General features: G+C 39.1%; 1 protein-coding gene across 2 annotated transcripts in view; it reads right to left on the bottom strand.

The window, feature by feature from the left end:
- Nucleotides 1-10,336: 10,336 nt before the first annotated feature.
- NTRK2 (neurotrophic receptor tyrosine kinase 2) overlaps nucleotides 10,337-27,411 on the bottom strand; it is a 198,518-nt gene continuing 181,443 nt past the window's right edge. For both annotated transcript variants that reach the window (XM_015652980.3, XM_015652987.3), the window contains 2 exons: nucleotides 16,513-16,671; nucleotides 10,337-15,671 (listed from right to left, as the gene is read on the bottom strand). In XM_015652980.3, the coding sequence (XP_015508466.1) occupies nucleotides 15,486-15,671; nucleotides 16,513-16,671 (345 nt within the window). In that variant the 3' untranslated portion in view covers nucleotides 10,337-15,485. The remainder of the gene's footprint in view (nucleotides 15,672-16,512; nucleotides 16,672-27,411) is intronic.

Below are 27,411 nucleotides of genomic sequence, written 5' to 3'. Positions count from 1 at the left end.
AGCTGGGAATAAATTAGCTGTCTGCTAAATACAATTAAGGTGGCATGCAATGTTTATTTAGTGCATAAGATAAGGAAACTCCTAGCACAAATATCTCTCTATTCAGAATATTATCACTGTATAAATAGCTTAACAGGATGAATGGTGGCTTTCTAAAACAGGCAACATATAAACTGGCTGCCTTATGCCTGTGTCAGATTGACTCTGCTAGTGTTATCTACAGATACTCTTGATCCCTTGCTGGCTTGAGCACAAGAGACCTGCACAGTGTGAAACATCCCACAGCTTCCCAGTCACTTAAGACAGTTGAATGTTTCTTCACAGAAACCTGCTTTTTGACATTGCAGGTAACTTTATCTCAGGATGCTAAGGTTTTTCACACCTTCTGCCTGATTCGTCCCAGATGTCCTGATGAGATGGACTGTCACATCTTCAATCTCACATCTCCAATCTTCTGCATCTACATCCTCTGGTTCCTCTAACTCATCATGTACTCTATGTGTGCTGTTTTTTTGTTTATTTATCTTCCCAAACTCAGAGTTTAAGACAAGTGAACAAAGAAAAAGAGAAGCAGAGGAGACCACAAAGATATCAAGAACAAAGAATGCTCTTGTTCAACAGTGTTTCTGAAGACTCAAAAAACTCAGTTGTACAAGAACATGAAGACTCCATCTTACTTTGGAAGAAGGTACATGTTTTGCAGGAAGATTATGGGGATTTACTATTCATTTGTCTCAATCCAATCCTTTAAATGATTTCTGATATACAGGTGATTTTAAAATATTTTCCTGTGGCATAAGATACACTTGTCCTCACTCTTTCCTCCTATTTATTGATTACATAATCTCCAGTAAACAGTCTGGGATCCACTACAGACTAAAATCTTTGCTCATTTATCTATAGTGTTTGTTTCTGTCTGGTGCACTGAGATAACATCACGCCCACCAGTTAAGTAGCCATTCTTAATGTAAACCTCTGTTTCCAATTCTCACCCAAAAATATCATCAGAAGCGCCAGTGAAGTGGCTGTTCTCTATTACTTGGTGGTATTTTTTTAATATTTGTTTTTATTTTTAAAGATAATTATGAATATTTTGTATATGCACTATGGTTTGTGCTGCATGGTGGAAACAAACAGCAGCAAGCTTGGTTGGTTTTTTTTAGGGTTGTTATCTTTCTTATTTCTCTAAATCAATTATTTAATAATTCAGATGACAATTTAATTTTGGAGTTAATGGCTTATAATGTTTTTTATATCCTAGGCTTAAGAAGATTTTGGAAATTACAATGTTTTGTTTCTTTTGCTTAAAGAAGAGCATACAGTGACATACAAAATATGTGAGCTTTAAAAAGGAGTTTAAAAGAAGTGGCAGTTGTACATAAAATTCCAAAAGTGAAAGAAGTGCTGAGCTGTCCTGCCCATCCCTGCAGAGGGAGCATTTTCTCATTTGGCTTACTATGGAGACAGGATTTATAAAGGCATATACAGTAAAATAGCAGCCAGCTCCTCACATATAATCTACAGTTTTGAAAGCTTTGAGACAAGATCATTTTTCCGTATGAGGAGTCTGGGAGGATTGTGACAGTAGCACCAGGACCAGAGACCTTCACCCTGCGAGATTTTGGGGACCACAGCAAAGCAACATTAAATGAAAGCTTAAGGAACCGTCTGACAGTGAGGAAACACCAGTGGATAGTGCGCTTTTCTTGAAGACTAAGCACACACTATCAACTTTCATGTTATGAAATGTTATAAAGGCAACATGAGTTCTTGTACCTCCACTTCTCTGCACGCAGTTGAAACAAGCCACTTCTGTTTCGTTGAACCTTGTATTGTTTGTTTCTAGAGTATGACTGTATTTTGCTATGCTTCATATAGCTGTAACTTTTTTTGCTTTATTGTACAACTGCATGGAAGGGACCTAAATTTTCACTGAAATAATGCATTTTAAACAACAGCAAGTAAAAGGCAGTATAAAACTGTGTCATTGATAACTTTGTTTCACATTCTAATTTAAGACTTTCAAAGAATTTTTTAAATTGAAATAGAACTACCAAACTCCAGTGGTAACTGTATGAACTGTTGTATTAATGGGATGAATAAGCATGTGAGAAGGCAATCTTTTCCTGAGCATACTGCTGTGGAAGGCATCAGTGAAGTGGTGAGAGGCAGAGGTAGTAGCTCACTGAGCTCATTCAATGGGACAACATGCAACAGTAAATACTAATCACTGTGCAGATAAATAGAATTGGGTTCAGAAGTACTGCCAGGTAAATTGTCCTGTCTTCAGGATGTCATTTACATGGGTGTGTTAGTTCATCACAACAGTTATTTAACTTAAGGAATGAGGAAATTAATAGAAAATTTGTTCAACAGCCCTCATGCTCATTCAACCAAATCATTCAGGCTGGTCTGGAGCACTTGAACGTAATTAACCTCTCACAAGTCTCACCAAATACATCAAAGAAATTTTTACCAAAGAAATTATTTCTGGAGAGAGGTAAAAGATATTCATTATAGATATTCATTACAGATCTTCCTCTCCCTGCTCATAGTGAAATAGAGCAGCGAACCACTGAACCAGAAAATCCATTTATCATGATCTCTACAGGTGTCAAAGCATGATACACAGCATGCTTTAAAAGAAAAGAAAATTATAATGTTCAGCTAAGCAAAACAACAGAACAGCTTGGTATGCACACTTCTATAGTGAAAGTCCCAGCATGTCAGAGACAACTGAATGGGATGCAAGGGCTTCCCAGTGCAGAGTAACAGGATGGAAAAAATATGCACTGTGTCATGTACTCCAGACTGAGGCAGAACAGTTTTTTGTTTGACCTAGGAGATATATGAAGATGTACATTTGCTGTGAGCTGCTCCTGGTGGTCTGGCTCAGCTGTGACCTGCCCAACCCAAACTAGAAAGCCCCACACCTTGGTGTGAAACACATCATGTCTTGTCTTCAGTCTCACAACTGAGTAAATATCATTGGTTTTCTAGTTGCCTTTTCATGCCTCCCATCTCAGGGAATGGAACTCAGCTGGACTCCCCCTACCTGGCTTATGGCCATGTACCCTGACTTTCTGAAGTCTGGCAGCAACTGGGTATACCAATAATGATCTCCTACAAAATAAAACACAGCCTTCTTAGAACCTATTAAAAGTCTGCACTTCTGTGAGAGTATAGGCCTCATCCAGCACCCAGTATGGGTTTATCAGCCTCTTCATGAATGGCTACCTCATCAGTGGTTCTATTATAGAAACTGGAACTCTGTCTTTTTAATCACTTGTCAGTTGTGCTCCTGCCCAAGCCCAGAGAATTTCTGATTTGAAGAATTACTTTCCAATAGTTGAATAAATAAGAGTTAGTTGCAGCCCCCTGCACAAATTATCACCCAATGAATGCAGAATAATGCATTACAAGTAGTACTCCATTGTATTTATTGTACAGATACTGATGTGTGTTGAATTTGTGCTATTTAAGAGGAACTTCCATGGTAACTCATTGTCTAGTTATGAATTTTTGGATTTGGGTTCTTTTTCCTTTTGAACTGAAGATTGATGAGACGGGAGGCCTCTCGTTCGGTCTCAGTTGTTTATTTTTTCTTATCAGCATTACAAGGTACAAGGAGCTATGTGCACTATGATAGTAAAGGGGTAAAATGGCCAACAAAGATCTTCTTCAAGCTCTTTTATATGTCCATTTACCCAATTAACAAATGCCAACTAAGTTATTTTTATTAGTGACCCAATGACCCAACACTTTTGTGCTGCACTGCAGCATTTTCTATCCAATCACTTACTACTACCCAAAAACCCCTAGGAGAAGAATATGACGAAGAAAGAAGAAGGACAAGAGACAATACCCTAAATCTCCATCTTGTCTTCTGTTCTCTAAACTACTTTGAACTCTAAACCTCAACCCATTCACCCAGTGATTCAAGAAACTTTCTAATTTGCACATTTACATTTTTCTTATTTAACTTTAGCATTTGTTCTCATGTATCACCATGAAAACATGCCCATGAATTTCATATTATATGAAATTCAGTGTTTCTTTAATTTCTAGAACTAAATATTAAAAACAAGGGTATACACACTATATCTCAGACTCCAACAACTCATCTCTCTTGACAAAGTCTTTATGTCAGAGAAGAAGTAGAAGATGCATGAAGCTAACTTTGAGTAACCATAACAGGAAGGTGGCCAGCATTAACCTCAACTAAGCATCACTACAAAACAAGTTGATGTGCATGTCTTCCTTTGAATGTCCTGCTTACCAGGGATTTTCCAGCTGCAGGATGAGAAGGGAGGAAAGGTGGCAGCTGGAAGTGCATTTTTAAGGTAAAACACAATAAATCTGTGCTTCATTATTTTCCAAGATTGGAAATAAATCTATTGCCATATATTTAATCACTGGTATGTTTTAAAAAGAAAATAACAGCATGGAAGGGTTACTTCAATGTGACAGTGTTACTCAATGCTGTCAGTAATAGAGCAGGTAACCACACAGCCAGAAAGATAATTATAATAGCAGGTGCACTTTTCTGCCTTTCACTAGTACTGTTGTTTTCAGTTTACATGCAACAGCTTTGCTACCATTTCAAGGTACTGCTAGAGACTGTCAATTTTAGGGATTTTCAGACTGGCTCTGGCTCAATTTCTTAGCCTGGCATGGGATTATCTAATCCTCTCCCAAATCTTTTAGCATTACACTTGTTCCACTGAGATCCCCGAGTTTTGACCTCTGGAAGGCAAAACAGCAGCAGGGTTTGATGGCTTGGCTGGGTCCCAAAAGACATCCTCATTGCTCTCATCACAGCTGACACTCTCGTGGTTTTGATTGTATAGTCCTCAATGACGCCAGTTCTGCAGTTGTATGCTGCTAATTGTGCTGAGGCTAGACTGGTTTATTGGTGCCACAGACTTGAAACCAAGAATATTCATGTCCATTGGCTGTATTTCTGTCTTTCTAAGGAAAATGTTGACTTTGTCCAAAAAGAGCTGGCAGCCAAATTTGCCTTATGTGCCATTCTGGCTTGGGAAAACCAGTTTTGGACCCTGCCCTGAGTCACATTCACAAAAGTGTTTAAAAGCAAATCTAGTCTAAAAATAAGCACTAAGCAGTGTATTTGATGGTGCAATAGAATTTTGCATAGCTTGGAAAAACTGCATATCCTGCAGTACCTATTTCATATTGCAAATTTTACTGATCACTTCATAGTTTTCCAGTGTAGAAATCTGTGAGGTTGTACAACACAAGATGAGCCAAAAGCACACTGCAACAGCTTGTGGATCACCTAGCTCTTGCCAGAGTGATTAGACTCCCACTGGCAAAAAACCCAACAACAATTACTGCCAATAGGTGTTATTTTAACCAAGCAAAGTGCATATTTATTCAGTGGCCCCTGCTGAATCGAAGGCACCATGTTTAGTCTCCATCTGCTTTCTCTTACCCAAGCCTCTTTAGATTCTGGGTTGCTAAAAAACCTTGGTCCTAGTGACATTTGTCCACATAAGTTCCCAAATAACAAAGCAGTAAAAAACCCAAAAAAACCAAAAAAACCCAAAACCAAAGCAGAAAGGGATTACCTGAGTTTATAATGGATTGTTTGCAGAGACTTTCTTGTGTAACTGCTTCAAGGAATTGGAAGACAAATTCTGTGCCAAACCCCTTGCACTTTGAGTGGGAAAGGGGAGCAGGGGATATGAGATCCATATGTTTGTCTTACTTTATCTCCTAAAGGCTTGCTGTTCCTGGCTGTGATTTTTCTTGAAATGTTAATTGTAGGAGCTGGGGATGTCAGTGCTGCTCTTAATAGACTGACTCAAGTACTTAAAAAAATATCACTCAATGAATAAAAAGACAGTTTTAGAAACAGTGATCAGCTGCAGCAAAAGCAGTAGCCCGCATGAGGAGTGGAGGACAGCTCCTCTGCCCACCTGGCACCACTCTGGCCAGGGCTCTGTCAGTGGATTTTTCCTTATGCTGGTGTGCTGGCTCTCAAAACCAGCCTCAGCCAGAGCTTTGAGAGCACACCTGGCTGAACAGGCATTTCCCCCACAATGGTGAGGCACACAGGTGCAAATACTGCTTCTGCCATCCGGCTGGTCACCAGGATGAGAAATTGAGTCAAACATAATGTGTCTCCAAGGAATGATTTGTCTCTAGAACAAGCAATTTTGGTTCTCCCTTTGCTCATAGATTCAATGGATGCAATAAAACCAGGAGAGGTATTACATTACACTACTGAAGGATTTATCCCTTGCTGTGCCAAGGTGAAGTTAGACAATGTCTTGCCAGGTGTCCCCTCCTGGCTCATCTGGGAGTCATCCAATTCACTGCTAACAGACCTCATGCAGCTGCACAGGGTAGCCAAAAAACAGCAAAGACCAAGATACGGGGATAAAGGCAGTCATCATCTTACTACACAGCAAATATCAAATTGCCTGAGTGGCAATGAGTGGTGCCTCCCAGCCAGCATGTTCACCCAAAACTGAGGGTGTACTCCTGAGGTCATGCACCCCTTATCACAAGCACCAGTCGGTGCATGCCAAGGCAGGCCGTGCTGCAGCTCTCTCATTGGTGACTGGGTGTCTTGCTGTGATGGCATTGCATGAATTTGGGAGTGTGGGCAGCTGTGTGTAGTGTTTTTGATGAACAGAAGGACAGGAGCCTCCCATCACAGTGATTAACATATTTTCCCACTCACCTAAGACCTAGATCATTGCACAATTAGTCCTTTGCACACCTCAGTGGAAGTGTGCTGCCTCCTCCCTCCTCTCCAGTATATCAGTCCTGGGCTGATATAGAGGCTGCTGGAAAGAGTCAAGGGGTATTACAGACTTCAAGCTGACCACAACCACATGCACCCTGCTCATGCTGGGGAAACACCACACCACCTCTGCAAGCATACCATGGGACTGTCCCAACTCACTGCATTAGAAAAGGAGGGCTGCTGTCAGCAATTCACCCAGCGTTTGCCAGCGAAAAGGAATCATGTCCATCACTTCGATCAGGATGTGAACACGCACAAGCCAAATCAGTTCAGACACTTGAGGACAGGGACATCTTGTTTGCCAGGACTGTGCCCAACAGTCACATCAGGCTGAGGGCCAAGGCTGTGCTCTCCTCTGTGGGAGCAGCTGCGCTGCAGCTGGTCTATCCCTGATGTACATTGGGGAAAGATGGGAGGGGGAAGCATCTGTGTCGGCTGTGAGACACGAGTGTGCCGAGATGTTCCCATGTTGCTTCTCAGTGGATAGTGCAGGCTTCTCAGCACTACTTAGGGCCAGAAAACCACAAGTTCAGCTTCTGTCAGTTTTGTAGGCTGTGCTGGCTCCCATTTCCATATTTTTTTCTCCTTTCTCTTGCATCGACAAAACATAGTGTCCACCTGCCCTCACATATATTGAGAACATCTGCTGTCTCTGCAGGGCTCAGAAATTAGAGGACACTTATAAGTGCAAAAACCAATTGGCTAAGAGCTTTTTGCTTCAAGGGTGAAGTTGACCATCTCTGCCAGACTGGGTGGTTCTGACCTGCCAATACAAGCTGGGGAAGAAAAGAGCTTCAATTTAAATGTTACCCAGGTCCTAGACTGGTAGTACTGGGTAGAACAGCAACAGAAAAGTGTCCAAGAGAGGACATTTTTTCCTTTTGATCAGCTATCATTAACCAGTTGTAAATTGGTTTCAGACTGTGAAGCAGAAGGTGATGAATGCCTTGTCATTACTTGCACAGCCTCAGCTTTCCAAAGAAGGACCTGGGTTACCATGAACAGGAGCCTACCCTGGGAGTTACCAGTATAAATCAATGCTCCCATTCCTGCTTATCATCAATAATTTACTTAGCCATTCCCAACAGTTCCCAACTGGGATAGCTAGAGAATTCAGAGTAATGAACCTGAAGTCAGCTCTGCCCATGTTGAGATACACTGAATAGAAGTATCACTTCTTATGTTCTGTTATTTTTATGTTATGTTTAACTGTTCAGAAAAAAAAATAAAAAGAAGACAAAATCAGGATAATAGTGACAGATAGGGACTTTCCATGACACTAGAAGTCATTGTAAAAATCTCCCAACTCTTGAAAGCCATGAATTGCTGAAAAAACTCTATGTCTGTTGTGCATGTTAATATATGCACTAAGAGGTTGAACCATGAAGCTCTTAGCATAGAAACTAGTTGAGTAATTCTTCAAGTGTTTACTTCAAATATTTTTCTTTTTTGCATGAAATCTTTCTTGCCAGAACCAATGGTTTATGACAAATATCAATAAGCTGCTTTGATAAGCAAACCTGGGAGCCGGATAAGTAGAGTCTTCCTACCCTGTCTTGAGTAGATAAAAGATTTTGTTTTTTCTTTTGTCCTTTATAGCACCATGCTTTTTTTTTTTTTTTTTTTTTTTAACATAAGCATTCTCAGTATTTTAAAAGGAAATTATTAAAACCATTAAAAATACTAATGGGAACAATCAAAAGGCACCATGAATCACCTTTAAAGCAATACAGCGATCAAGACGATTCTCAAGTTATATGAATCATTTAACACAATTGCTCCCTCACTGTGAAATCACTTGTGGAAGTTTGTTGAGACTTAGCAGTAGTAGCAGGTGCAGGACTTTTGTTGCATATTCCTTGCTGACCTGTTTAGTGTTTCAGAATTCTCTGCAGATTTTATGCAGGAGGCAGGCACTGGCAAGCTGAGAGACCTTCAGATGATGTGAAGCTGTGGAAGGATATTGCTGATCTGTGCAAAAGTGATCTTACACAGACTACTAAGTCTGACATGTTTTGAGAGCTTCAGGAACTCATCAGACTCATTAGTCTTGCCCAAGCCTCTTGTGCAGCCTGAACTAACACCCTTACCCTCGCAGCTGAAGTGAACAGAAGGCAACAAAAATGGCACCAGTCACCACTGCTTTTAAACTGCACCTGTGCTCTGATTTGTAGTGCATGCTGCAGGGCCATATGTGTCCAGGTGGGAAAGACAGAAGATAAAAAACTCTTCTTCCTCCAGTGACCAAGTGATGAGCACATGTTTCAACACATCTTGCCTGCCCAAGACTCCATCTGAGATTGAACTCAAAAGAGCAATGGGACTCCGTGGGTAAGCAGGGTGGTTGCTGGGGAGAGGAAATTTAAACTGGAGTCTTGGGTAGTCTGGGCTGTGCAGGAGAGGTACCTGCCTGCCTGCTGCAATGCTGCAAAAATTCTGAGTGTACTGCTGAGGCACTCCATGGGCCCTGCTGGCTCATCTGGCTTTGTGTCTTTGGTGCAAAGCCACCATGAGAAGGGGCAATGTCCCATCCCTGCTGCAGCTACATGCCCCTCACCTTAAAAATCGCTGGGGGAAAGGGAATGGTGGGGACAGTGTATACAGGCTGTTGCATCCATGCTGATGGGACTGCAGGGCTGTTTCTGGGGGTTTCCAAAGCTCTCACTGCAGCCAGACTCATCACAATCAGTTGCCTGCAGAGACGTGTTTAATTTTGGGATAGCAAAAATGTATTCAATACAGAAGGCATCAGGATTTTACCATGAAAGCAGGTAAGGCATTTCTAAGCCACTGCATGAACATGAATGGTCAACAAATTTTTTAGTGTGTTTTAATGATATTTTCAGTTTTGGACAGATTTCATCCTGAGGCTCCTTCTCAGTGGATTATTTTCCTTTGACCTTTTGAATGCTTATAGACAGCTCATCTAATCTTTAAGAGGTCTCTTGGCAGAAGGAAACAAATACATTCATAGAGTGGCTCTTGTATTGTTTTGCTCTGACCTTGAAGGGCTTGGTTGAGATCAAGAGATTGTGGAGGTGTCACTAATACAGTTGTTGAACCTTCCTTTGAATGTGTACATTCTGAATCTTAATTAAGTACTTGGATTTAATGCTATATTTGTTCACAATATATTCATAGTAGTCTGACATGAGTTAAACAGAAAAAAAACACATTTTTAGCAGGGCTGTAGTTTGAGGCACACTTTAAGAAAAGTGCCAGAAAATACCTGAAGGCCTGCTTTTCCTAGAAGATAAGCAGGTGTTTGCTGCCAGCTGCCCAAATGAACAAGAATTTAAATAGGATCTTTTTTTGGACAATGAAGACAAAAAAATGAATCTGCCATCAGACTGGCCATTCCTTTGTCCTATTAATTTTGGCCAACTCTTCCATGAACTGTGAGTTCAGCACCTGTTTTTGCTTCACAGTTTTAGAGTGAAAAGCTGCCATGCTTCTAAGTATACCAAACTTTTCCTTAATTTCATCCTAAAAAGGATAGAGGTGAACAAAGGCATTCAAAACCCAGAAAACAACACACAACACTTCATGAAATTTTTAGTGTTTTAAAGTAGTAATTTTATCTTTCTTTTGGATGACATTGTTTATTGTAAGACATCATTTTTATTAAATACACTGTAATACAAGAGACTTTCCATGTCATGTTGAGAAAGCTGGTCACATGATTCACAAACAAAACTTTTAACACTGATACCTAGGCATCACTTTGAAATCAGCCAAGATGCAATGAAAGTTTTAAAGCAATGACTACTTGTAACAAACTGCAAAACAAGAACCACTAAATATTTCCACGGAGACATCACATTAAATAAATTTAAAAAAAAATAAAAAAGGAAAAAAGAAAGGAGAAAGATAGCTCTACACACCAAGTCACAATTTGGTGACAATATAGAGATTTATATTTGTATGTAGATATTTATCTTCCTCTTTATCTAAAGTGACAAACAGAGTGATATCTAGAAATATATATACATAAAGTATAGGTGGAGAGAAGGGCTGGGACAAATATTTCATAATTAATTGATTCTCTCTCTTGGTGATTCAATTAAACATAAATGTTGAATTAAATTATTTGTATATAAAACATTCTTAGGTGCTTTTCTATAAGTTACAGAAAGATACATATCAGCTGCAAGAATTAGGCCTCTGGATAGATTTGATTTGTTCTGTTTTCTCATGTATTTCAATCGGTGGCCTCACTTACTAGCAGCTTCCATAATCCTTGCTCAAATCCAGTGTTTATAAAATATCAGCCAGTCATCACTCAGAACCTTCTACAAGCAAACAAAAATCCCCACAGACCTTGTGCAGAATGCATAGACGGAAAAATAACACACCCATCATTTCCCATTTCTTCTCCTGAGACATATGTTTAAAAGATGGCAAAATAGTCACTTGGTTGCTATTGTGAATTTCACAGTGTTTTCCCTGCAACATGTAGACTTTCTTCTTTTTTTGCTTCATATTTGTGATGAACAACACATGCCCCTACCCTGCCCAAATAAAGGTGTTTTAACTAAGGCTCTAAAGGACCTCTTATTCAAAGCAGCAGTGGTTTATTCCAGCCCTCACAATAAGAAAATACAACTTCCTGTGCTATCAAAACCTTCATCTCTGGAAATCCCAACTTGCTCTCCAGTCCCTCCCTGCTCCCCTGCCCCACATTTTATAGCAGTATTTGAAATTCAGTTACAGGCCTCAACAACCCAAATGCGGGCTTGTTCTAGAACATATGCATTATACCTTAGTCATTTGGGTTATTTAATTTCTTTTTGAAGTGTTTTGTAAAAGTCTACATCAACCACAATCTCTTATAAGGGTGGGGAGGGTACAGACAGAGAAAGAAAGAGAGGGAAAGAAAGAAATATAAGAGAAGGAAGGAAGGACAAAAGACAAGAAAAGAGAAAGGAGAAAAGAAAGCGATAAAATAAAAAATAAGCAGTTACTTATTAGCTTGTAGACAATATATAGATATGTTGTTTGACAGGTCAAAATGAAGGCAGTCCTTTAAAAAAGTGTACACTCCATCAGACATCATGGGGTGCTGTTGCTTTACAAGTGTCTTTCTCCACGGCCAGTTCCAAGTTCTGCAGATCTATTGAGAGTGAAGGACAGAGCGCGGCGAATGCTACTATTATTACTCCTGAATGTCAGCGTTCTCGTTGTTCTACAAGTCATGTTGCAGTGTGAATAGTCCAGCTCATTCTTGGAATTATTTTGTTACTGCAGGCAAGTATAAAATGCTAATGGAGCTGCACTGTTATGCTAGAACAATAAAACAACAGTAGCACAAACCCAGAAACAACAGTAAAACAAACTCTGTTTTCTGAGCTTGGAAGCTTATTCATTAATTTCAGTGTGAGAAATCAACAAGTGAGATGGGAATGGAAGAAATGTCTTTATGCAATCATCTGGGGAAGAAAAGTGCTTGTTGTTAAATCTCTGGCATTCTAGCACTGCCTCTGCTGCACACCAGTTAGAAAGTTGAATCTTACAAATATAGAAAAAGAAATATCAAAAGAAAAAAAAAATTTGGTTACTCAGTGGACATTATCAATTTGTTAATAGCACTCTAATAATAATTTGTAATAACATAGGTGTATGTAAATTTATACATATACACACAGCCCATACATAATGTGCATGCATGTCTGCACATATATAAGTAAAATACAACAGACATAGGCAAACATGTATATGCTGTGTGTGTGTATATATATATATGCCATATGCAAACACACATATATTATATATATATATATATATATATATATATATATGGTCAGTTCATAGCACAGTCCAGAATTTTTTTTAGTTAGCCTGATTGTCATATTTACTCAGTGTACACAATTTAACTGACAGTGCAAGCATGGTGAATAAGCACATACACTCACCCTTCATTGTGATTTGAACATATTTCTTCCTTTTCTCTGCTCACTCTGCTACACTTACCCACCTTTTCAGGAACAAACGCAAACTACGTATAGCTACAGTTTACAGCTTTTCTACTGTGATTATACATTTTATGCACTATCAAGAACATAAATGATATAGGTCAAGGTTATCCATGGTGGTGGCTCTGTAGAACATTTGGTCCTTTAGAAATTTAACAAACTGCTATGTTATTGCACAATGCATTTTAATACTATTTATTCTCTGAAATGACTCTAAAAGTCTCACTAGCAAATTAAAAGAAGATGCCACTAAGTACATTTTCAGGGTCCTGTGGTTATTTTTGGTATACATTCTTTCAGTGCTTGCAAAACACACCTGCTTGCTTTTGGGCTGGAGACTCTTCTACAGTAAAAGCATCACCTCAGATGCCTTTTTCTTCACCTCAGAAGAAACTAAGACAGAATATGCAGGTAGAAACTTAGCAGCCCCCTCCACCAACTGCACCCTCTTCCCACTGCACAGTAAGAGGACTCTGATGTCTTTCTTTTCCACCACTGTTATTTTGAAGATCAATTTCAAATTCCTTTAAAATATAACATTCATATTCTCAAGAGAATGGGTTTCACTGGATGCTCAGTCTTTTTCTAGTTTTCTGTGAGAACTTCCAAGACAGTCTAGATAAAATCTTAAGGCCCATTTTGTAGGAATCTTCCTCTGGCTTTTTACGAGTTTCCAGTTCAGTAGCAGTTAAGAAATAACATCTAGTTTATTAAAGAAATACTGAGTATGGCTTTATAGTTACACTGTCATGTTTATTTGTAATGCTGCCTTTTCAATGACATTGAGAAGGGTAGAACTTCATCAGTGTCCAGTGAACTCTTTTCTTCTGAAAATGTTCAGAATTTTTATAAGCTAGCTTTAAAAGCTTTTGGAAGGAAAAACTTAAAGTGCCTCAATAAATAATACATGCGAGCAAATGATATATTAAATGTGCTATGGGAACACTTACAAAAATAAAATGCTTAATTTATTAAATAAAATATCCCCAACACGAAGATGGACTATTTTGATCTGGCTCATATCAATAAGAAATAATAAAAAGAGAAAATGGAAAGAAAGATCACTTTTTTTGCAATAACGCCCCCTCACAGAGGGAGGCAGAAGTCTTGAGGAATAGGTAAGGTAGGTTTTCATTTGTAAGAATTCATATTAAAAATAATCCTAGCTCTAAATTTCAAATTGTCAACTTCTAGTTTGAAAAACAACATGTATGTCCATGCAGCGGTCATCAACACAGTGGCCATGCAAATGTTATACACATACAATGCCAATCCAACCAAAAATAAATTATTTAATAAAGTGTGTATGTTGGTTATGACAGCAATAGTACCAATACAAAAATGACGCTGAGCTCAGAATTTTTGCACTCTGAATAGCAAGCCATAACCACAGAGTAATTTGTTTTCTATAGAGATCTTTATCCCCTGCTATGTCTCAAACATAACCAGTGATCTCCGTGCTTTAGATTATTCATGTTATATCAGCCTATAATATCTATAACATTGTAAAGGCATTTTAACGTGGCTAATGTCCTCCATTAGCCCCTTCTAATGAAATATACGTTATATCATTATGAGTTTGCTATGCCTACTAGGGTGTACTACAAGATGAGTGATTGTTTCTGCACAAAGGGCATTAATTGACAAAGACCATGCACAGTTTTGCTTGCACGGTTAAAAAAATGGAAAAAGAAAGGATTGAGGAAGGAAGGAATATGCTGCTGGACAAGCACAGTATAAGATACACCTGCCTCAGCATTTATAGCTTGTCCTATCAAAATCCTTAGTTTCAACATGTGATCTTGAGATTAATATTGTATGTAACTAAACCTAGCTTCAGCCTTTACTAAAAAAGACTACCTGGAGAATATTTTTACACCAGTGGCATGACAATATCCTACCAGAAGACAAAAAAAGGGCATCTGTTTAGTTTATCATGTTGTAACACAATTGCGTGCAGTGCAAGCAGAATCTTTTTATGTTTTACTTGATTCTGGCAATGAATGGTGCTGGCAAAGCACCTCCTTAAACAATCCCTTTAGTCCTCAGACTCTTCAGGGAAATAGCTAGACTCCCTTTTATCTTCCATCAAATCACTTCAGTGTGAAGTGGGTCTTCTAGGGTTGGATGCCACCTGATTTCCCAAGTTCCTCCAGATAGTGTATCACACAAGAGTGTCTTCTTTCTATCTGGATTTATCTCTGCAAAGGACATTCTTCATGTAGAGAACACCAGTCTTCTTTTTCCACCCACAGGCTGAAGCAAAAAAAAATGAGGTGAATCCATAGAAACTCCCAGTAGCTATACAGCAGAAATCACAAAGTTTTAGTCAAATATATTTTTCCCTTTTTTTCATCCACATCAAAGGCATGAATACAACAAGGCATTGTTAGTTGTGGTGGGCAAACTGAGGAGTCTGCTGATATAACAGATTGGGTTTTTAAGGCCTTTGTCTATGCAGAGTTACAATAATGCAGAAGCCAAATTGATTAGAAAGACAGGAGAGAAGGAAAAAAAAGATAGAAACTGAGAGAAAGAGAGAAGATACTTCTTGGTAATGTCTAAAAAGTCAATACTGTGTCTACAGATGGAGAAGCGCACATTGCTTGCCCTTTGAAAGCTTCTCCACAACTTTGTCATTAATACTGTCAAAGTTAAGAACACATTTTAATGTAGTTCAGCGGCAGTTGAACACATTCATTCCCGCAGCCCAGAAGAAGAAATGCTAGGAGACTTTAGCCTAAAATATCCAAGTAGACTGGAGATGCCTTGGCCAAGTTCTGGAGGAGGGAGTGGATTTCCTTGATGTTGAGCCTCATGTGAGGCTCCCGTTGCCAACAGCCCAGCATCAAGTCATACACTTCCTTTGGGCATGTGCGAGGTCGCTGCAGGACTCGGCCCTGAGTGATGCACTCAATCACCTGTGAGAAATCACAAGCAAAAGATCATCACAGTTGTGCCAGCTACAGAGAATTCATCCCCAGGAGACTTAACTTTAACCACAGCAGCCTCACTGCTGTGAGTGGCCATGCAGCCATCTCTGGAAAGGACTGCTTTTCTCGGCAGATGAATGTGTAGCAGTATGCAATCTGAAAATTCACTGTAAAGTAAGTGATCAAAGAGCAGTAACTTCACTCATGCCAAATTCACCCACATTGTCCACTCCACAAATAGGAAACTGGAGCTGGGAATTAATCCCACAACTTCTCTCTCTACCCAACTACCACCTCAGAGGGGGGATAAATTTTCATCCTGCTCAGAGCATGAATGCCTCTTCTTCTTTTTACCCTCTGCAAATTTATGAGCATCACTGTGGCTAATCTCTGGAAGGGGGATACTTGTGACTGCCTAGAAATCAAGGGATAAGATTACTTCAATCTAATCTGTCCATGGTATGGACAACCACTCTGAAACAGTATCATGTATGATACATCTTCTCAGGCAATAGCTAAGGTGCTTTTCTCATGGTCTACCTTTTATTGCCTCATGGTCTACCCAGAGCAGATATTGTGCTATATAGAAAGGGGAAAAAAAAATAAATCCAACTGTTCTAGTTCTGCTTGAACACCTTCCATCTACTCAGGAGAGAAAAGGGTCAGAAAGAAGAAATTCAACCATATGGTTCATGACAATACAATAAATACCATGTATCAGTGTCAGCCTTTAAGAAATAAATTTGTTGCTGTCCCTTCTCCAGGGAGGCCACACCAATAATTAGTATAACAACTTTCCCAATGCAATTTGAGAATATATTACACACACCTCATTGTTTGAGAGCTGATACCATGGCTGTTTGCCATAAGTAAAGATTTCCCATAATACAACCCCCAGGCTCCAGACATCACTTTCTGTGGTGAACTTCCTGTACATTATACTCTCTGGAGGCATCCAACGAATGGGCAGCATGGTGTGACCCCCAACCTGAGAAAAACAAATAAAAGAGTTAGAAATTGTTTCTTCAGACCCTCACAAGGCAATCTGAAGACATTAAACATGGAGAATCCCTGGTTTCTTTCTTTTCTATCTGGTAACATTTGCTCTGAGGAGCTTTGAAGAACTGTGGATTCATGGTTCAAACTTCTCTCCCCCAGCAACAATCAGTACCACACAATATGTTCCTCAACAAAAATCTCAAAGAACGTTGTTTCTGGAGTCTGAACTAATATTTAATGTTTATTTGCCACACCCGACCTAAGGAACAGGAAGATCTATATTGCACTACAAACCAGCTTTGAATTAGGCCAGTTTTACTTTCTATTTTAACACACAAGAAACTCAAAAGATTCATTAAATGAAATATGGACAGGTGATTCACCTAGAAACTCATCAACATCAACTGAAATACATGAAGACACTGAGGTCTGACTATATGAAATGGTAGGATTTGATCTGTATGGTTGAATATCCTAATTCTGACTGAATTAAAGCAATGTTATTTTTTGGTTTTAAGTTCCACAGTTAATGCATGAAATTATTTTGTTCCACATTAACTACCCTGTCCATTAAAAAAAAATAATAATAATCAGTCCTTTGGATGTATTTCCTTCATAATAAACAACTTGTAAGATATGGATTCCTACCTTAAATTAGCTCCTGTTGAATGGGCCCTTCACTGAATTAATGCCTTTCTGAAAGTTTTTAGAACATTTTTAATCTTCCCCAGAAAATTAAACTTCCTAAGACTTAGGTTTCCTAACCTTAATAAAAAATTTTTTAAAGTCTTTTATTTCCATGTTCTAAACAATTTATTGTTCCTGGCATGTCCTTTTCTGGTTGGATCATATCAACAAAGAAATAATTTCAGTAATTTTTGAACAGTGTAACTGCTGAGTTGCTGTGATATGGATATAAAGATATGCTAGTTACTTTTGTACCATGACAGCTGAGAATATTTCCAAAGAAGATTTAAAAAAAAAAATGAAAGCTTTTTCAAGGAAATTTTACTCTTGATTAACTCATTTTCCTTTCTGAAAATACATTTAGTTATGAAACCACATTTACACTTTCATGATTCTGTCAATTCAAAATAAAATTTCTCCTTTTGAGACATAACATTTGTTGCTATAAATAATGGCCTTCTTGTTCTCATGTTCAAACAGCAAATGGAAGAAAAACCCAACAGTCAGAGCTGACATTATTTCTAAATCACACAAGATATCCATTACCACCTATTTGTCAACAATTCAGTGTTAGTGCAGCATACCAAACACAGCTATGGCTGTGAGAGCTCAGTCCTGTTCTGTGCATCACCACAGATGCACATAGAAACAGAAAGTCACGCTAAAATTTTCTAAGACTTGGTTTATTATGAGGCCCTTCTTCTACTCCCTCCACATGAAATGTTATGCGAGTGGTGGAGGAATATTACTTAGCAGGCTGTTGAATGACAGGCAGGGCTCCCAATTTCAGTTCCTGACTACACTGTGGATATGTTTCTGACTCCAGGCAGGTGTCCATGCACAGGTGTCTGAGCCATTTAAAAAGGGACTTAGCTCCAGTGCAGTGCATTGATAGAGAACAGATATACATTTTTTAAGTGTTTTTTCACAGTTTGGCCCATTTGTCTTTATGTTAACAGTTTATCTCTCTGGCAGACAGACTGGTTGTAAGCACTCTGTGCTTTGGTATTTTTCATTAGCTTTGACTAAGAGGCCTCTCAATGATGTGGAGAGTTTGAACACAACAACATGATCAGATGCAACCAAACATTCAGTTTCCCACCTTACCATAACCTAAACTGACATGACAACCAAACACTTCCAAACCACCACCACTTTTAATCCAGTCTTGAGAGGTATTTCATTAGAAAGACAAAAAAATTAATCCCTTAGAAACATGCAGCCACATACACCCATTCAAAGGCCAAGTGCCATTAAGAGATGGTTAGTGATGAGAACCTTTTGGTCTCATCAAATATTAAAATGGCTCTTACATCTGCTCATCATATAACATCTGCTACTGGTTCTGTTCAGCAATTTCTTTGACTCATTCCTTTAAAAATTAATGGAAGTTATAGACAATAAAATATGTGACTCCGTTTTTATTTTATTTTTTTATCAAATCTTAAATCAAGACATTTTGAGAAAACAATTTTAAAAATCCCCAACCACTCTTCAAATCTTCTTATGTTTTTTCAATACAGATCCAGTCTGCTTTTGGTAGGACTCTATGCCAAATTTCCAATGTCACTCAGGAAAATGAAGGACACACCTCCAGAGTGATGATAATAAACTGACACCAAATTATGGCTCTGTGATGAACTGATCTGTAACATCACACACCTAACTGTCTCTCTTTGCAGTCATAGCAAGACTGACTTGTTAATATTGACACCTAGAATTCAGTTTACAGGTACGCACAGGGCTCATTGGTATTCTTCCCAAACCATCTTGTCTGGAGCTGTGTCCATTTCTGTCCCTGAAAGGCACAAGATTTCACGGGACAGAGGACTCTTGACCAGTACTGAGAAGTCCTGCAGTCTCTCCATCTCTATCATTCATGTTACTTCAAACACCTCAACATCTTTTTAAAGACAGAATTTATTGCCTTTCAAAGTATCAACAAAAGTATTATACAGGGTGGCCTCCTTGACAGATGCCACTGAAATGAAGACAAGATGACCTGCAACACTGGTCATCTTCTATAGCACACTGTGCATCTACCCGTGGCCTAAAAGCACATTGCATTTCAGTTTAGTTCCATCAAAAGCACACGTCTGGGCTGAAGGCAGCTCTTCTAAATGCATGTTTCCTTCTTTATTAAAAATCAGTGCTTACTGAGTCAACACTCACTCAGCTCAGAAAAGCTTTAAGGGCCATGCTGGTTGTATGCCTAAAATGAAGCACATACTTCAGAGCTTTTTGAACTGAAGCCTAGGACTTGACACAGCTGTTTGCAGGGTGCCTGAAACAAATTGCATTTGTTGAGGGCTTCTTTTGATTTTTATCTTGAGTCCAAGCACCCAGGGTTGTGCTATAACAGCAGTGAAGAGAGGTGGGGTGCCTTTTTGTTGATGTTGCCATACTTTCAGCAAGGCTAGGAGGTGTTTTCCAAGAAGCACTAGTGAATGAAAACATGACTTCACTGGCCAAAGTTAATAGGTTCTGAGTGCTTCAAAGTGATGCCTCCAGTATATCCTTTAATAAGAAATGCAGGTTATTACAAAGCTGTCAGATATCACCAGCATTCTGCAGTATAAAGTCCCTGCCATGCACACTGTAATTTCACTGCTGCTTGGTACACATACTTTTCAAATGATTTTGTGCTGAATAGACTACAGTTATGTGTAAATAAAACCTTTCTATTCAGTCTAGCTAAAGTTATGACAGGATTAAAAGCATTAGAATTTTAATATACTATCACTTTAAAATCCATAATGTAGCTGCATGACCACTTTATATAAACAAATCAGAGCATGTTTTCTTGATACTTACCTGTAAGCAGCTGCATTATCACCATAATACCATACAATATCACAGTTCCATTTTATTTAGAATTGCACTTCTGCAGAAGTACAGATTTAAGTACTTCCAAATGCCAGTTTATGAAAGGAAGTACACCATAGCCCAGCAATAGCCTTTCACAATATTCACTAGCTGCTTTTACTAGCAATACTGGCCTAGAAGACCTGGTCAATTACCCTCTGCAATGTGCAAACAATCCACGGGGAGGAGACTGCTATGTCCAATCAGTGAACTGTCATGTTCTCCAAAGAAGCTCTTGCAAGGAAAAACTGCCACAATGTCCCATGCATGAAATGTTGCACTTTCAAAAATACAGTCTCAAGTGCTAACTTGTCACTGCTTTGACCAACCATCTTTTCAATGAATTTAGCACTTGAAAGGTGCCAGAGGAGCTGGCCTTGAACATTATTTAAATCTGTTCGCAAACTTTAACCTTCTAGGGCTGCTATAGAAGGACCATGCCTTAGTCTTGAAGCAGGGCCTCTAATTTTGTAGCTTTTTCTCTTTCTTCCAATTAAAAATGAATCTGTGTATACCCTGACATGTTCACTATCCCAACTTCGTGGCCTAGCTACCATAGAAATCCAAGGCCCTGTTGTCTGATTATTCCAAGAAAATGGATGTGCTGTCTTACAGAGAAAAGCAAATGAAGCCTTGTACTCCTGCTGGAAACAGAAGACAGTGGGTAGAGCTCGGGGAAGCCAACCATCAGAGATATGGAATGCACAAGGAGGATGTGGGGCTGCACATATAAGACTGAAGTGACAGGCCAGGAAAGACACAAGAAGTAATCACACGGAATCATCACACAGAATCACCAAGGTTGTCAGAGACCTGGAATCTCATCTAGTTCATATACAGCATCACCACAGTCACCCCTAAACCATGTCCCCAGGTGCCACATCCAGATGTCCCTTGAACACTTCTGGAGACTGTGAGTCCACCACTTTTCTTGGCAACTTGTTCTAACCACTCTTTCAGAGAAAAATTAATTTGGTGTAATTTAATTTATTTATTTATTTTTAATTATTTAATTAATTTAATTAATTTCCTCTCATCCTTTCACTTGAGACTTGGCAGAAAAGAATGACCCTCACCTCACTACAACTTCCTTTCAGGCAGTTGAAGACAACAATGAATACTCCCCTCAACTTCTTCTTTAGACTAAAATCATCCTGCTTGTTTAGCTGCTCCTTGTAAGATCTATGCTCCAGAGCTGTAACCAGCTCTGTTTCACTGCTCTGGACACACTTCAGTAGCTCAGAGCAAGAGGTACAGAACTGCACACAGGATTAGACGTGTGTCTTGCTGGATGCACTATGTTTGATCAGGCCAGGATGCTATTGGCCTTCTTGGCCACCTGGGCACGTGCTGGCTCATGTTCAGCTGTTGCCAGTATCCCTAAGTGTCTTCCTGCTAAACAGCTCTTAAAGCACTCCTCCCCTAGCCTGTAGCACTGCATGGAGCTGCTGTGACTCAAGTGCAGAACCCAGCACTTTGCCTTGCTGAACTTCATGGAGCTGTCCTTAGGCCACTGATCCAGTCCATCAAGATCTCTCTTGCAGAGCCTTCTGACCCTCAGGCAGATCAACCAATACTGCTGCTAAGATGACCACTCAATCAATTCACACCAGGTTTATGCCTTATTCATCTGAGTACCATGAGGAGGGGCTGGCTGCTCTTTTGCAATGCATGCCAGCTGCAGCCCAGTCTAACCACACATTCACCAGGGGCTGTGGTGCTGAGGGTGATGGACGGCTTTGGGGCTCCACAACCTAGCTGTAGGGTGCTGCAGCAGCTGACAAGGGACAGGACAGAGACCAGACAGAACAGTCTTCCCCCCAGATGTCAGTGACCAGGTCGGGGAGGTGGTCTCCAGCCCTCCTGGAGAGAACATCAAATGGAATTCCCAGCTTTTGCAGGCGTCCTGTTACACAAGCCTTTTCTGATTTCCACCCCCCCGCCCCCCTTCCCCCAACCATTTCTGGCTTTAAGTAGTAGATTACTCTGAATTCATGCAGTAAAAAGCACAGCAACCAATTGCATAGCCTTGGAAAACAGACTTCCTCATTAACATTTCACGTTCCCATGTTCCCACGATTCCTGCAGTGTGACATTTCAGTAATGTGTCATAGCACTTTGTATATTCTCTAAAGACTAGTGATGTTTTTTCTGCCAAGAGGATAAAAGCAATCTTTTTACTTTGCTAGCCCAATGAAGCTGAATGACTATCAGGGATTCAGCCCTGATCTTGTCCCAGTGTCCTCTCTGGCTTGTCTGGTGCATCTTTCCAGAGTCCTACTGTTTTCAGGCCTTTTGTAATTCAGGGTGGCAGACTTGAGTGCAGCAACACAGTTCAACATATGTCCAAATTAAAAGTCATGTGACAAGTATATATTCAATCTCTTTAACACAATCATGCCCTAGTCTGTCAAACGAGAAAGAAGCTGAATCTTTTGAATCATTTGTTCACCCTCTCCTAAAAAAATAAAAAATCTTGTATACTTGCAAGATAACGCCATTTTAGGGTATTTTTCACTATTTATATTTTGGTCTTCTGACTTGTTTCCCCATCTCAAGATGATATAACTGCAAAGAAATGTTCTCTGCAAAAATTATCATGTCTTATTGCTAAAACTGAAAACCTCTCCTCTCTTGCTGAACATCTGCTCTTTCCCCCTCAAAAAAGCTGGCAAATGTTTCTCTCAGCACAGGGAAAAAAAAATAAAATCAATCAATAATTATTTTAATTTCTGCCGTGCCTTGGCCTTGCAGATGAAGTCAATGTCTTCTCTTGAAATATCAGTCCTGCATGTCTACTTGCAGAAAAGCTATATATTTTTTTTCATAGTCATAACAAGCCATACCACTCCAATGCAAGAGGTTACCAGTTTATAAAATAAGGCATACTATTAGCCAATAGCTAAAAATGCACCTTTTCATTTTCACTTTTAACCCTGACTTTGTTCATCTGTATTAAAAGGGGTTTATATCTAAATTTTTTAATTAATTCTACCAGTGTTTTTTTCAGAAAAAGGAAACATGGCCTACAACATCTATTGCACTGTAAATCTCTCTTCAACTGCTCATAATGAACAAAAAGAGGCACCCTGTCACCTAATGTACATCTCCTTGTGGAGCTCACTGACATGAGACACTGCCAATGTGGAAGATTTACTTGGAATCAGAAAGTGATGGATGATAGAATCTGACAAGGACTATCAGATATGAAGATACTGTTTCTGGCCCAAGAAGCTCTGGAGCTGCAGGATGTTGGAGGCTAAGAGAGTACTTGAGGAAGATATTAATATATGCTTAGCATGTTTCCATACTATTCCACAGGCATCTGTTTCTCACAGTGACAGGATCCTGGATTAGATGGGCTTTTGGAGAAGTTATTGCTATGTTTCTGTATAGATGGTCCACGTTCAGTCCTTACTAAACCTCTCAGCAATGCTTATGGAGGGCTCGAAGTGATTCTGGCAAAAAGATGGAATAAAACAGATGAATGATCTAGAGCATCTTGCAATTCAGCATCTTCCAAAGGTCTTAAAATGTTAAGTTGAACAGATATAGCAATGATGCCTATTGTTGTATTTTACATAACACAATACAAATTTGGGCCTGACAAATATACAGGATAATTAACAAACTTTAGTAGTAGTGGCACTACAGGCCATTTACTTTTCTAAGAAAAGAAGACGAAGTGCTCTGGATGTAAGATCAGATGAGTGCTACAAAGAAGACATGATTCACATCTCTGATTAAAAGAAAGATCCCTTATTAGAAAGACAGAAGTGAAGTTAACTTGAGTAGAAATCTGCAGAATTTAAAATGAATGGATAACAGCTTTTTGGTGTCCCAGATGAAGTGTGCATTAATGAAAACACCAAGTCTATTCCTTTAAAATATAATTTCTTTTGATTCAAAATGATAAAGTATTCTAGTGTTAAACAATAAAGAATAACCTAAGCTAAGAGAAAGGGAGATATACTATGGAAAATTGGAAGGAATGACACTTTGAACAGTGTATTTCAGTGAATTCAGTGTAGATCTAAATTAATTTCTGAACATGGGAATTCAGGATCTTAGTAAAAAAGCAAGAAGATTGGATAAGCCAGAGAAGTTCTGCAGAATCAGATGGCCCCTCCTTTCTAAAACACTCTGCATTCTCCTAATTTTCAATATCAAGTTATGCCACATATATACATATGCCACATATATACAGTTACTGGTCACTCCAGTGGCATGACTTTCACCTCAGAATGTTGAGCTCATGGGAGGTCCTTTGTTATTGAAGTCCTTACAGAAACTTGCCACTATATCCTTTGTACCTTAACCACTGTTTCCACATTTGAGTGTCTGCTTCTTGTACCAGCAGATGAAGAGAGATATCAAGTACCAGTAGACAAGCAGCTGGAATGACTCATGTTATAATCCTCACAGGCTCCAGGATGATCGTCTAATCTGTCCAAGTCAACAGCAAAACAATTTTGCAATGCAATATTAATGAATTTCAGTTACTGCCTTTCTGATTTTCCAAGTGGTTTACATTATATCAAATTCCACTTTAATATTAATCCTAAGTAGTTTAGGCTACCCCAGCTAAGGAGGTTTTAAAAATAATCTTTAATATGCACTGGAAAACTGGCTTCTACAAATCTGTGTCACAGTTAAAATTCAAAACTCTTTTGCTTTTTCATGTGGGGGTTGGAGGTGTAATGTGATGAGATGCTAGATGAACAGCACAGTCAATATCAACAAGTTGCAGTCACTGGAGCACAGACTCTGAAAGCCAAATAACATGCCACATAAGACAGTTTGTGTTCACTAGGAAATCTCTTACTGCTAATGTAAGTCTGAAAGCTATTTCTTAGTTACTAAAAATCACAACTTTTTCCCATATTTTACTGAAAACCACATTTTTCTTCAAATTTACTGTAGGTTAACATAGCATGTCTGGCTCTATCGGTCATGTCAAATTACATCACAGGAGAAGAGGGGAGCAACAGAGCTTGGTTTGTAACTTTACTTCTCCCTTGTGAGTCACAAAAGTATTTTTATAATGTACACTGCATGGGAGAACCTCAATTTTTAGCTGAAATTTCTCAGATGTTCCAATTCTTTGAATTTTGTAAGACAATATCTTTCCCCTTCCCCCAGATGCTAATAAACAAGGCAATGACAAGGTCCTTGTACTCATATTCCTTCTCTTCTGCAGTCTTGATGATGTTTTCTGCTTCACACTTTCTCTGGGCCATAAATTGTTTACATAAACTGGAAAACACAAGAGGAAAGTTTCACTGAAATAGAACAGAAAAAAATCTCTGTTGTTTTCCCTCCATGAATTCTAGTTTTTGTCTCCTTACTTACGCCACAGCATCATTCTATGCGTTGTATCAGGCATTTGCTCTGAAATGAGGCATGCACCAAACAACACGCAACAAAATCATTAAAAATACAAGTTAACTGCTAGTACTGGGGAGGGGGAAAACCCCTCATTCCTATGGAGCTTGCAAAATCCTGAATTGTTCTCATCAAATTCATATGTCGAATTATTCCTCAAGCCATGCTTAAAATATTGTTCTTGGATACAAGAGCCAAAGTGTAGCCCAAGGAGTGATGAACTCATTTTATAGCTCTTGGACAAATTCCTGTACTGGTGTAAAGGGAAAATTTGCACAAGCAGAGGGCTTGGAACCATAAATTTGGGGTTTGGTTTTGTATTAAGTTTTGTATTGTTTTGTTTTTTTTCCTTTTCAGTGCTTCCCTCTACCCTCAGCACTGTAATTTTCCATTTGGGAAACAATATCCTGCAGTGTGTATACAATGGTTCTTGGAATTCACATTACTGCATTTGCTTAACATCAACACTGAGGTTTAAATTCTGCCTGTGATGCTGAAGCATCTTACCTTCTGCCTGAAAAACAAGGCTGGATAACCTCCTGAGAAGCCAGCATTGGCAGTCTAGTAAAAATGACCCCCCCCCAAACCTCATTGGGTGTATCCATTCACTGAGGGCATCTCATCAGGGCGGAGGTTTGGCTTTCTGATACAAAGCCTCTTAGCTTGCTTATTACTAGGCGATCCTGGGGAACTAAGGAAGATCAGAGTAAACTTTGAAAGGATTTAGGACTCTGCACCAGTGCTGCTGCATTTCATGTAAGGACCCTCTAAAGATCTGACATACAGATTTCCACACTACAGATTGTGCAATGTACTCCTCACATCCTTCACCAAATGTTGGAAGTGTGTGAACAAAGAAGAAGTGGGTGGGAAAGAAACCCACAGGTACACCTATTTTCCTTGCTTTTCCCTCATATTTTGTGGTGCCCCAAGGGAGCACTCCTTCCACATTTCTGTCTGATTGAAGCTACTCCTTACTGTAACCATGCAGCTCTGAGGTGGTTCTATCCTCACACATCTTCCTCTCTGGATAAACAAGGATCTTATTACATGTGGAATTCTTTACTTGCTGCACTTCAATTGTTAATTCAAAATAAATATAGAAACATAATTTTAGTTTTCCTGCTCCAATAAAAGTAGGATCTGCAGTAAAACTGAGAGCTCAAAGGTTAGATTCAATTTTTTTGTTAAAAAAACAGGTTCCAATTTTACACCAAAGTAGTTAGGACAAGTAATTTAATTTTTCAGGTCTCTACTACTGGAACTGCAGGTCAACTTTATAATCTTCAATACAAATCTTGCATAGAGATTTCCCAGACACCAGAGTTGCCAAGATTCATGAAGTCCTGGAGATATTCAAAACAAGCCAAGTGGAAAATGAAGGTACTATGCTGTTAGGACAACATATTTCAATTTTTGAAGTGTTTTCTGAGATTGTCTACAGACCCAGTTTTTTAGATTGTCAGGAATAATTCAGGCTAGGACACCCAAATCAAACTCTGTGAAAATCTGCTACTAAACCAAGTAATATCTTTATTAGCCTTTATTAGTATTTTGACATCTGGTTGAATAATACCTAGATCAATGGAGGCCTGATCTACATGAGGATCCTAGATAGGCTTGCAGTGCCATCATCATCATCATCATCATCATCATCATCGTAACAACATCAGCTTTTTCTAGTCACTTGTAAAAAATTACAAATGGGTAATTTTTACCCATAGCAGTTGCAGTGTTACTTTTTTATATCTGGAATAATTGTGTTAATATAGCCCTAATACTGTTTGAGAGT

This window comes from Parus major, chromosome Z, assembly GCF_001522545.3.
Source record: "Parus major isolate Abel chromosome Z, Parus_major1.1, whole genome shotgun sequence".
Classification (NCBI taxonomy): Eukaryota; Metazoa; Chordata; class Aves; order Passeriformes; family Paridae; genus Parus; species Parus major.
The sequence above is the reverse complement of the archived record's forward strand: the minus strand, read 5'-3'. Positions and strand labels throughout refer to the sequence as shown.